The sequence below is a fragment of the Aphis gossypii genome, chromosome 1 (genome assembly GCF_020184175.1).
Source record: "Aphis gossypii isolate Hap1 chromosome 1, ASM2018417v2, whole genome shotgun sequence".
Lineage (NCBI taxonomy): Eukaryota > Metazoa > Arthropoda > Insecta > Hemiptera > Aphididae > Aphis > Aphis gossypii.
In genome coordinates this window covers 3,986,322-3,999,712 of record NC_065530.1, presented here as the reverse complement: position 1 = coordinate 3,999,712, position 13,391 = coordinate 3,986,322, and the positions used below count along the sequence as shown (strand labels likewise).

General features: G+C 25.5%; 1 protein-coding gene across 1 annotated transcript in view; it reads left to right on the top strand.

Annotated features, from left to right (window-relative positions):
* The first annotated feature begins 475 nt into the window (after nt 1–475).
* LOC114128482 (high affinity cationic amino acid transporter 1) overlaps nt 476–13,391 on the top strand; it is a 28,694-nt gene continuing 15,778 nt past the window's right edge. Inside the window, exon 1 of the mRNA XM_050210082.1 lies at nt 476–957. Within this exon, the coding sequence (XP_050066039.1) occupies nt 934–957 (24 nt within the window). The 5' untranslated portion in view covers nt 476–933. The remainder of the gene's footprint in view (nt 958–13,391) is intronic.

Here is a 13,391-nt window from a genome sequence, read left to right as displayed (position 1 = left end):
TTTAATGTGGTAATACACAATCATATGTTTTTGTTTTTTTGTAATTCAAATTATAAATACATCAATAATTAATTCATAGTAAGAGTCGAATGTATTTACAACAAACATTATTTGTACGACGTGACCCAATTTTCAATAATTTAACAAAACGTTAAAATGTCGAGGTTAACGCAAAAAAAAATGTTTAAAAATAAAAATTTATACTACAGAATATAATAATAATAATATTTGCTTCGATAATTCGGTGCTTTTTAACGGTCAGTTTCTAATTTATATAAACAAATAAAACTTGAAAAAAGTCTGCATCGCCAGCAATTAAATAATAATAATAATATCTATTATCTGCATACATGGTAGAACGCACATGAACGTAATGCACATGCAGCGCAACAATTTCGGTGAATCCTTTGCTCACCTGGAGCGCTATAATAGACAGACGGCTAGGCGGGATAATAAAAATGACCAGCTCGCGTGCACGCGACTCATAATTATTCGTTCACGGACGCGCGCGCGGTATACCGCGGTTTAACGACTTCTGTTCGAATAAGGACGTTATCCGAGAAAAAAATCCCAAAACTCTTAAACGAATAATCATATTAAAACAATTATAAAAATTTAAACCGCGGGCCGTCTAATATCCGAATCTAAAACTACAATAAACACAGCTATAGCAATTATCGTGCTAACATCCACTGTTATAACCACCACAAATAATTTATACAATCTAAATTCGATTTAGTATCAAACTTAAAAAAAAATAATAGTCGTTCGTTGAATTCTACAAGACTCCACCGATATATAAGCTTCACTCGATCTTTCGAATCGCTCGGCAGAAAGTCGTCTCGCCGTATTCAACCCGTCGTCGTAACATCTGATCGTGAAAACGGGAAATTTGACCAATTGTGATCTACTTGCTGGATCGACGACGGCATCATGGATGGCTCTTGGTGGAACTCGGTATGTTAATAATTAGATAGTAGTTTATGATAGACATACAGTTTATTACATTCGACCATCGAAGAACGCGATAACGGGATCATGTACAGTAAAACACTTAAATACCGAACACTCTCGGTTGCTAATATTTGATTGTGTCCACTAATCAGAGGGTTAAGTTATTAGTTTGCTAAAAAAAATGTCCATTATTCGGACGTATCCGTTAGGTGAAATTCAATTGCATACGTTTAACGTGTCTATGTTTGCAACACGCTATAGTAATCGGAAAATTCAATAACATATATTATGTACTGTAAATAAACTTGTTAATCTTAAAAATGATCAAGTATTATCTTTTAGAGCATGAGTTTCCAATTTTGTTATACGGTGGACTAAATCTAAATATGCTTTGGCTTTGCGGACCAATTATTTTTAAAAATTTTTAGTTATAAATTAATAAATTGAAACTAATGAAATCTAGTATATTATTTTCAAAATATTAATTAGTTTAGCCATTAGATTGAAGATCCTTATAATAGAGTACCTACCTATCATATATAAATATCCTACTTTGGTCAATAGAGGAAATCCTTAAAAATATAAATCCTTGATAAGAGATTATTCGGGAAACTACCGTACGTAGTACGACTTCGCGGCACAGAAGAGATTTTATTAAAAAAAAAATTAAATACCAAATAGATAAATTTCTCACTTTCAATCTCAAACTAATGAGTTTTAGCTCCCCTCCTTATAAATTGTATGCAATATATTTTTACTCGTGTAATAAATAGTTCATAAATTAAAATAAGTGTATAAAAAAATTGTTATCAAATCTTATCTCTAATATTATGTTAGTTATAATCTACGATTTTTATACACTAAAATTATAATGGTATTTTTTTCTTAGAAAATTTAGTCCTTAAATTTCTCTATCCACAACTGATCACTTTGATATTATATTCTTAAATATAACACTATGCATACTTATAATATTATTTAATAAGTAGTAGGTACATAACAGATTTTATTTTTTTTAATAATAATGTATTGAACGAATTATTAAACTGTTGAAATATTATTTACTCGCGTGTGAGTTGTGAGTAAATATGTCACGCACAACGCACTCTATAAATATATATTTTTTACTGTTATCTCAAACATCAAGTATTAAAGATCAACTGTATTTATTTTTTTTACTATATACATTCATTATCGATAAGAGTCAAGTACGGATTTTTAATAAAATTATAAGTATCGTCAACGGTAATGGTGGGTAAACAATATTTTAAGTATTTTAGAACGTTACTTGAAATATTATAATATAGATCATAGTATAATTCGATAAATCCGAGTATTCTATTGGTCATTTCATTTTTTTAATTAATTTATAAAATTTTTATTTATTTTTTTTTATATTTATATAATATATATCACAAATTTCAATTTTTTTGTAATGTATTATTTTTTTCTTTTGATAATGTTTATTTTATTTTACAATTCATGATAATAATGAAAATAACAACGACCTAAACTAGTTTTTTTTATGTAAACAAACATATGTCCGTGCTAGAATTTTACGATGTTATTATTTTATATAGTTTATATCATAATTGATCATTTTCACAAAATATTCTATTCCTTGTTTTTATGTAGGACTATACTTGTGAAAATAGAATAAGAAAATTACCTAATTATTTCAGTAATAATGAACTAGAAGTAGAATGATAACATACTTATATTACCAATACATACCTATTAGGTATACAAGAAAATATTTACATACCTATTATACAAGAAAATATATTTTAACTAATTTATGTATAGGTACTATCTGATGAATTCTGTAAATGTATTATAAGATTCATTTCAAAATTATATAAACGTATATTATATTTTTGAATTTTTAAATATAAAAATTATATTGCTATATTGTACATTATTCGTATTTAGTATTAAACATTATACGTATGACTTGATTTTGATCGAGTTGTTTTTTCATACATCCCATAATATAGGTATAGTACTTCGTACTTGTCGATTTGTTGTTACAAAAAAAAAAAAAATGCTAAATTTCTTGTTTATATCATGTTAGTTAAGATGTGGGAATTATGTACAGATTAAGTATAAATAAATTTGTGAGAATAAGTCGTTTATTAGATTTAGTGGTCAGAAACACATACAAAACAAGATAAACAAATTATACACCGCCGTAATAGTAATACTTGGTTTAATGAACTATAAATTCTGACATACAGGTGTGTTGTTCGCAATTTTTAATCTAATAAATAAATATGAATTACTTAGCATTACAATCATAATATTATACTGTATACGTAATAAAATTACTAACAATATAAATATAATATTATATGATATTGATATTGTATAATATTAAGATAATGATTCGACAAAAAACACTTATATTTTCCGATAAAACTATTAAGTAAAAATACCAGTAGTATTTTAAATATTTAATAAACCATTATTTGACAGAAATGGATAATTATTTTCCAATTAAATTCAAATTATTTAATATATTATTTTACATTTTACATGAATACTTTGCATACAACTAAAAAAACTTTTTCCTAAAAATTCTCTACAGTAAATTTTCTCACGGAATAAACGTATACATATTTTTTACATATCGTATCGAATAGAAATAATATGTTTGATTAAATAATATTATAAAGATCTACTAAAATATATGTTCCAGCGATACATTTTTAACAGATTAACTGCTTCAGGTATGTTCAGTTTTAGAAAAACATGGTTATTTGTTCGTAAACAAAAATACATTTCAAATTAATCGAAAAATAATGTTTTTCTTATCAAAGAAAAATTTTGAAACAATTATTTATTATGCACATTTGCGTCTTCACTTAGGTACACATAATTTCAAAATTATTTTGTTGTAGAAAATAGATATTATTGAAACACCAGGGAATCATTTTTGAATGTTTCAATTCGAGTATTTTGTAGTATGATGTGAAACTGATTCACTGATTTGTTTTAATTAAAATTTTAAAAGCGAATGGCGTCTTCTTGCATAAATAATATAAGGACAAATTATTACCTCACGTATTAGAATTTACGTTGTTGTAATCTGATGGGTTTTCCAAAACGAAATTATACATTTAAATATTTAATAATATTTTTTATACCTTTTCAAATATGTATAATATTTATGCTGAATAATTTATAAACAATAAGTTTGTAAGTACCATATGATCGGCGTTCTCATCGAAAATACATTACACTCCGAGGCTATATAATATGACGACTTGTAAACACGTATAACCTACTTACCTACCCTAACCCACATCTACAAATCGTTACATATAATGCTTGTGACTGAAATTATAAACAGTATAGTCGGTAGATTACATCCAAATAAAACAAATTCGAAATTGGTCAAATGTAATTTTTTATGATTATCGTCTTATCGATATAAAAATTTAGCAAACGGAATAATATAATTTATTAAAATATTTTCTATTTTCTATTGAATCAATTGTACAAAAATCACTCAAAATTATCAGAATAAGTAATAACAATAATAAAAGCTTTGTCATAAAAAATAATTTGTCACAAAATACAAAGTATAATGTCAATTCCTCGTAAATATGTGTATTCCATTATACAGGTTAACAATAAAAACGTTTAAATGCATTTGTATTTAGAAGTCTGGTGCCGTTTTCTAATGTGTTTTCAATTCTTTAAAATATTAAAATTATATTTTAGATTTTAGTTTTCATCTTAATTATAATATTCTTATTCACTTATTTATCTTTAATATATATTTAGGGGGCTGTATAATGTATTTTATATACAACAACTACTTAACAGAAAATATTTTCAGTCTTCGTAGAATCGTCGGATAATGATAACTCTTTTTCATTACAAATTACAATGACACTAGATGTAAAACTGAAACATAATATATATTTAATAAATTATAATAATAATGCTTGCTTAATTTATATTTTCTTAGAGATAAATCTGCGTAGAGAAACCAAACCTCAAATAAAGCTTGACTCTCTTCATTTTTAATATAGCAATCGAATACAAAAACCTTTTAAGTAACTATGATAGGATAATATCTTATACTAATATTATTAATATGTGTTTACATATCGTCTACTTTTACCTTTAATATTCTCTTAGGTACCTACAAATATTTTAGTGGCCGTGAATAAAAACGGCGTTTTATTCGTTTTCTTGGCATAAAACGTTACTATTTATAACGCGTAAAGCCTGCAAGGACAGGCCAAAATCACCTTGAGCTATGCGTGGCTGCTACAGCAAGACTGGTAATTTTGTAGGTACCTATATTATAGGTTAATTGACGAAGTTTGTCGAAATAACAAACGGATGGTTGAAATCAAACGATACTGCGAATTCAGAAACCTGTCCGATACTATAATATAATTCACTTTTAATATTATAACTATTGAGTACTGTCGTAACATACTTATGAAATGTGCTAATAGAATTATAAAGGCGGTAAGATGATTTGTTATAATATATATTTAAAAGAATATTGGAGAGGGTTAACTAGAGGGGTAGGTATCATGCGTACTATAATATTTACTATAGAAAGAAAAAAAACACCCGGCTATAATAAATAATAAACATAGAAATATAAAAACACAACATCCACGAATTACAATACGTGAATATAAAAAAATTAAGAGCGATTGATTATCTGGTGACACAACGGTATTCGTATAAAAAAAAAAATTGAATCTCCAATGCGTAGTATAATATTATAATATGTGGGATTTCAGCAAAACACTCCAGTCGACTATTATATTATATCAGACGTTAGGTGTTTGTTTTATATATTTTTTTAGTACGCATCGTTTTGTATGACATTATTTATGAAATTACGACCTATGACTGCAACTATTGTGTAGTATACATTTTAATGACTGGTGTATTATTATAATAATATATTATACTACGAGCATTATTCGCGTCACATTTCACAAAAAAAAAAAAAAAATAAACAGTTTGATTTGGCGATAATGGAAAAAACCAAGCGTTTACATTGATCGTATTATAAAATCACGATGTGTACAACACACATTTCAATAATTTAAAAAACATTGCTCTAGGCCGACAAGTAAACCTTAATTATAAAATTATAATATTATTATGATGTAGTTGTACTGGTAACCCAACTATGACTATGGTTGGAAACCGGTATTACGACAAATGCTTACAATGATTTTTTAAACGGTATGGTGATACTACTGAGATATATACTATTATATGCACTTAATAATAATACATCTATATGGTTCAATAATAATGATAAAATTAAATAGTATTCGTCAAAAAGCGTGAAAATGGTAAGAATAAAAATAAAAATTAAGAACTTACATCGTCTCACACAGTGGCGTTATTTAGACCACATAACGTTAAAGCACAATCGCGTAATTAAAATTTTAAAATCCAATATTGTTGCTATTTTGCCCGTTTCTTAAATTATTCAGTCAGAAAATTTGATAAATTCTAAACTGGATTCATGATGTGTTTATTTTATGCAAATTATTAAAAAAAAAAAATAGAAAAATGAAAAAATGAAATGATGCCAGTGACCGATACAAGAATAGTTACAGATACGGATCCAAAGTGAATTATCTAATCGTTTAACTATAAAATTACTATTCATGTATTTTATCATTTTAGCGTAATAATTTATTTTCGTTTGAATATTAAGTCACTGCAGAATATTGACGGTATGAGTTTCTCTATAGGAAAATTTAGAAGTTGTGTCAAGGGATTAATCCTATTAGTCACCACTGACCATTGGATACATTCTTGTAATCGAGTACCAGTCAAAATAATCACGATACATAAAACATGAAAGCTATTTAATCGCGTATGTTTCAAAGATATACTCTTCATTCATGTTCGAAATTGAATTTTTAATTTTTAAACAATAATATAATATAATATTATAGTACATATAATGTTCATTATTCGAATCAAAGGCATAAAAAATATCATGCAGTTAATTTTATAAGTCGAATGTTTTAAAGGATTTTTTTTCTTTTGTTTCATAACTACCTATTGATGTTGCAACGTGCTCTGATACTACATATTAAATATGATACATAAATTCCATACTATAGCCAACAATAACCAAACGTTAGGGGTGTAGCAAATATTATTATAATTGGGTTATTATAGTATATTTTAGTTTATTATTATAGTATATTGATGTACCTTGGACGATTACCCATGATGCAACAGCCGAAATTGACAATAATTCCTCTTAAATTTAACCATATTGTCTTGAAACTATGTATACCTATTTAAATTTCGCTACAGTTTATCTATTCATATCAAAATTATCTATGGCAATATTGCATAACAATATTATATTGATCGTCACCGTCAATCTTATATAACACTGATTATTCAAAACAATGTGTTCAAATTTTATGTTACCAGTTATGTTATGTTTGCAACTTAATAATAATATGTTAGTAGGTATTTTAAGTGATACTTGAAGTAAATAAAATAGATTGCAAAAATATTTTTAATAAATCACGATTTTTTAGAGTAAACATATAATTTTTTTTCACTTTTGAGAATTTACGTAGGAGAAAAAACAATCAGTATAATCATATCTGCAAAACGATTTACTGATTATATTAGTTGAACACATTTAGAAATATGTAGAATAAACCGAGCTGCTGAACTAATGAAAACATCGTATTATGTTATTTTTTTCTTCACAAAATACCTTTATTGTTATTTATTAATATAACTAGTTATTATAGTAATAACAAGTAATTAAATTATTTTCCTAATTGTTTAACATTTTTAAACATTCTAGCTCCTTCATTTACCTATTTTCGCCAATGCATATGCTTACACAGTTACACCATACAATGATGCGATGACGATAATATGTATAATAATAATACAACGTCGTGGTGATCCAAGATTTAAATATAAACACTGAAGATGTATTTCCGGCAGTGACTTTACTTTTCAGAATATTATATAGTATTCATGAATGATTTTGCGTACACATAACTACGGCCGTTCGTATATAACTAATAGCTATGCTATATTTATTAACCATATACCAGTGGCGGTGCTTGTCTGGTTGCCAAAAATTTTATGTCATTGTCATCTGAGTATTGTCGAGCATGCGTTCTGATTATTTCCTGTTTCTCGTACTATAATATTGTTTATCGGGAGATATTAGATATATTACGAAAAACTCAATAGCGCGTATACGTATATCTTGGTGTGTGGTACATTGTTTTACATAATAATTTTTACTGTTTTATTACTGTTCATGCAACAAAAAATATAAGTTAGTCGCCTTTATGTTTGATAGAAAGACAACGTAAATAATTGATGCGTGCACATAAATGCAGTTTGACCATTTATTTTATCGCTGTTAACTACTTGAAAGCTATAGATTGTATATTATCTTAAAATTTTGTCCATAACTTATTTGTTTCCATTTTATTTTTATACTTAATATTCATAACAAAATAGATAAGTGTATCAGCATTTTTTTTATACAAGTACCATATGAATCAATAGACAATTTAATGGTTTTCTTCTTTTAATTGGTAGAATATAATATGATAATATACTAATAAAATATACAATTAATGTCAATTATGTACTTACATACATTTACACACCTAATAGAAATCGTTAGAAGGTACGTAAATATTGGTTAATACTCACAAAATCTTAAGTCTCAGCTGTATTTCCAAAATATAGTTTATGAGTATTTGTAAAAATAACTATTTAATATGACATCGTATGTAATACAATAAATTAGTAAATTAGTTTTTCTTAAGAATTGTTATCTGTTACCCTAACCAATTATAAAAACATTTTTTACTTTTTCGAGTAATATTAAAGGTGTGTTATAAGTTTATAACAAATTGAAATTAAAATAGTAAATTATTATATATTATGTATAATAATAATAAACAAACTATAGAATTATTTATTTTTGTAAGTATTTTTAATATAAAATCTTATATAATATAATTAATTTAATTAATTTAATTAATTATATTATATACGTTTTTATATTAAAAATACTTACAAAAATAAATAATTCTATAGTTTGTTATATAGTATACACTATACACTATACATAACACAAATAATATCTTATATTTTTAAATAGTTTAACATCACGTCAATGCAATGCAGTTAATCACCACAATACTGAGGGGAGAAGAATATATCAGACAAACATAATTTCTTATTTTTGCTTATAGGCCGCCTAAGTATTTATTTTGACATAATAATATTACAATCAAAATATTAACACCTTAGTATAATATAAGTATAATGTTGTTACATAAAAACACCGTAATATAAAATTAAGGTTTGTTCAACTTTTCGAACGATTATGTAGGTGAAAACTCTAGTTTCATTATAATAGTTGTTTATAACAGCTACCTGCATAATTATTATAATAATAATTATTGTTTAAAAATATACTTATACAGTTTTATTTTATTTGGTGCAATTATTAAATATAGGTACTTAATAGTTAATAATTATTATAACCATTATAATACATACATATTATTTTATAGTATTGAAACTTTTAAAAAATAGGTATTTTAAATCTATTTCTACAATTAATACCTAACATATTATTTAAAAATACTACAAACCAAATTATTATCTAATTACAAATTATAAGAAGTAAATATTTGTTGTTAAAATACAATTAGTTACAGAATAATTAATAAATATATGCATCTTAACTGAACAATTTATACTTAATAGTTAATTATATAAAATAAAAATTATTGTAAGTTAATTTATTATTAAACTTATGCATTACTCGTCGATTGTTAACATTATTGACAACCAGCGTATTATATATTATTTTGACCTAGGTATTTATAATTCAACTACGTTTTTAAACATAGGTAAAATTGTTAATATGAATAAATGTTTTTATAAAAAGTAAGTCACTCTTTCGTCAGTAAAAATAGTTTGTAGATTATCATAATAAAATAAAATATGAAAAGAAATAGTATAACAGTTTTAAATTTTAAAATAAAAGTTTATAGTAGATATCTATTAATATTTTCATATTTTTTTATAGCTTCATTTATTATTTTTATTTCTATAAATGTAAATAAATAAACTTAACCGCAGCAGTCTGCTATACGGGAGGTCATCGTCTGACCTTAAAGATAATGATTACGTGATACATTTTACAGATTTATATTTTGTATATACATATATATAGGCACAAGAAAAAAGAGGTAGTGCTTAAATACGAGTTTAGTGTATAACAATCACGTATTGCGTTAAAATAAAAACAACAACAGAAAAAATACATCCCCAAACAACAATCGGTTAAATAACGGTAGATAAATAAGAAATGCGTTTTCCTTACAGTTTCTGTAATCGACGGTTAACATCATGTTGTCTAAACCTCCTCAAACCTTGCCCACTAATCAGTAACCACTGATAATAATTAATCTTGAACTAATGTTTTTATCTGTACATAATATACGTTTGGCTTACGAGATAACACGGTTGTGTATTATACTATTATTATAATAAAGTATAATTAAAATCGCCTGTTATCGTTTACAATAAATTGCGCAGGTACCTACCTATTTGTTATGAAATTAAATAGTTGCCCCTTTACCTCCTAACTATTCATTTCACCCACTTAATCATGTACAGATTAATGTTATAAACTATAGTAGGTAAAAGTATGAGAGTATGTAATGTTATATAATTGACTAATTAGATTTAACATATTTTTTTTAAAATAACAATAATTTCATAAATTATAAATAAAACCAATTTAATTTATCAAAGTATTTCATTAATTTTTATGAAAAATATAAACATTTTAGTTAATGTTATTATTTAATGTTAATCGAAATACACAGGTTATAGTATACCTCAGGTTGTTATAATATTATCTCATCGTCTTATTCATTTTTATGCTAGTTACGTATTGTCTGATACATGCAACATGCAGGCTGTAGTTAGATGCTAGAATATAGACCGTTTCCTTTGTGACTAAACAGTGGGTGAACGCACGAAAGTGTTTTAGGATTTGTTATGATGAATTATATTAATATTATACGTACTATAAAAATATACGTGTTTAAACATTCAGTGTAAACGTGATAATTATTGAATAGTGTTAGTTTATTGAGTATCTATTGCTATATCCGCTCAAGACCAGAAAAGTTTCGGGCCAGGGTCAATCACTCGGGCGCCAAATGATAATATAGTATATAATAATAATATGAACTTTTTGGAATGCGATAGCACATGCTTGCCAAACGTGTAACTTTAGCCATCATGACTTAGATAAAAATAATGTTTTGAGATTCAGTTTGTCGGAAAACTATATTTATTGCAAGCTGTAGTAATACATTAATATATACTAATTAATAGTAATAATTATTATTGCTGCTATAATAATAATACAACCTACATTTATATAGTTTGTATTATTAGTAATAATATATAAATATAATAATTTACTACATAGTATGTGTGAAATTATATTATGATGAAAATCGTAATTAAGAATTTACCTAACTTTTTTATAATCTACCTGAATAAAATAACGGCATCATGATAAGCGAGTATAAAGTGTAAAGATCACTAGACCATTTGCTGATATATTTAATTGAAATGAAACCGGTAATCGATAATATTAGAAATACACCGTCGAAGCACAATGAAATTTTGGTATTTAATTGTTTTTCGTATGATAATATTTAAGGCAACTATTTAACAATTCATAAAATCCCTAAAATCAACATCAATCACAGAGTTCTATTATTTATCAATTGTTCTAAAATATACAAATAAATAAATAAATAAATAAAAGTAGGTCAGTGCATTTCGGTGTTCGTCCCTTCGGTTCTCTCAGACAGGGATAGTGTAATTTTACTCTAGGTATTCGATTTGAATGCAATGATTGCATTCGATAAAAAACGATTCTGGGTGGACGAGAGGATCTTTTTTATTTAATTTTATTCGTTTCTATGGTGATAAACAAAGCCGTAATTAGTCGTCCGTAATTATTTAATATTACAAATTCGTGATATCGTACGTTTTTTCTCTTTTAACAGATTTTATTTCAAATACCGTTTCGAAAATCCAAAAATGACCTCTTTAAAGTACCAGCTCAAGAACATTACCTTTTCAAAAATATGTTACACTTGTACTTTTGAGCAAAAATAGGGGGAGAAAATGTGTTTACAGAATAAAAAAGAAATAAACATCATTGTAAAACCAATACATTCCTCACTCCGCTCAGAATCTAAAATATTATTTTATTATTATTTATTATATTTTTATTATATATTATATAATATATAATATTTATTATTTTTTTAAATATATTACATTAAATAATAATAGGAAAATTATATTTGATGGGCGAAAATTAAATTTCTACATTCATTTTTTGATATCACTTATGTAGAACGTTACGATAAGAAATATATGTAGAAATATATTTGTGATAAGTTAGCCGCTCTTTATAAACTATAGGTCCAAATACACCTGATATTGTCAAAGAGCTCAATTTTTAAAATAATTTTTGAAATTTATAAATTCATCAATCGAAAATATGGCCAAAGTTTATTATAGTGTGCTATTTCAGATTTACATCCCACACTTTGTACCAAACATACGGGACAATCAACTTAAAATTATTTATAACATACAATTTATGATAATGTAAATACGAATATTCTGTGATTGATTGCAATCAATCATAAATTATTGTAGTTATATTTTTCGAATTGTCGTTGGCTAGAAATACAATATGCTATATAATACTGTAGTTGTCATAGTAATTCATGGTGTTAGTAAATTAATAATAAAAGAAAAATATTATTCAAATATTGTTTGCATAGTGCTGAGTATCAGTGAATATTTTGTATATTTTATTATATCTGCGTGTTATTGGCCATCCAAGAAATATCAATTTCTTTGAAAAAATTTAAAAATATAGTTCCGCGAGTATTGCACATTCAAGATATTATGCATGACACCATAATAATTGATAACCACATAAATATGAATGATATAATATAATATTATAATATAGAATTTTGTAATACGAATTTTATAACATCAGGATTTTTTATTTACACAATAAATGTGTTTGTACAGTATGATAAATAACAACATTCAGTTACAATAAAGATTATAATAATACTATGTAGTCTAAAATTATAATGAATATATTATTAAACAATAATATCATATTTACATCTGATAGTAATCTATTTCGACATGCCGTTTTTATACATTGTAAGTAAACCTACACATTAACCGAACAATCTATTGAATAATTTGACCGAAATGTGCTATTCGCCTGTAGCGTAAGATTTTAAGTCTTTTAAGTATATTAGTACATACACACAGTCATTGCCTTTTGGTGTATA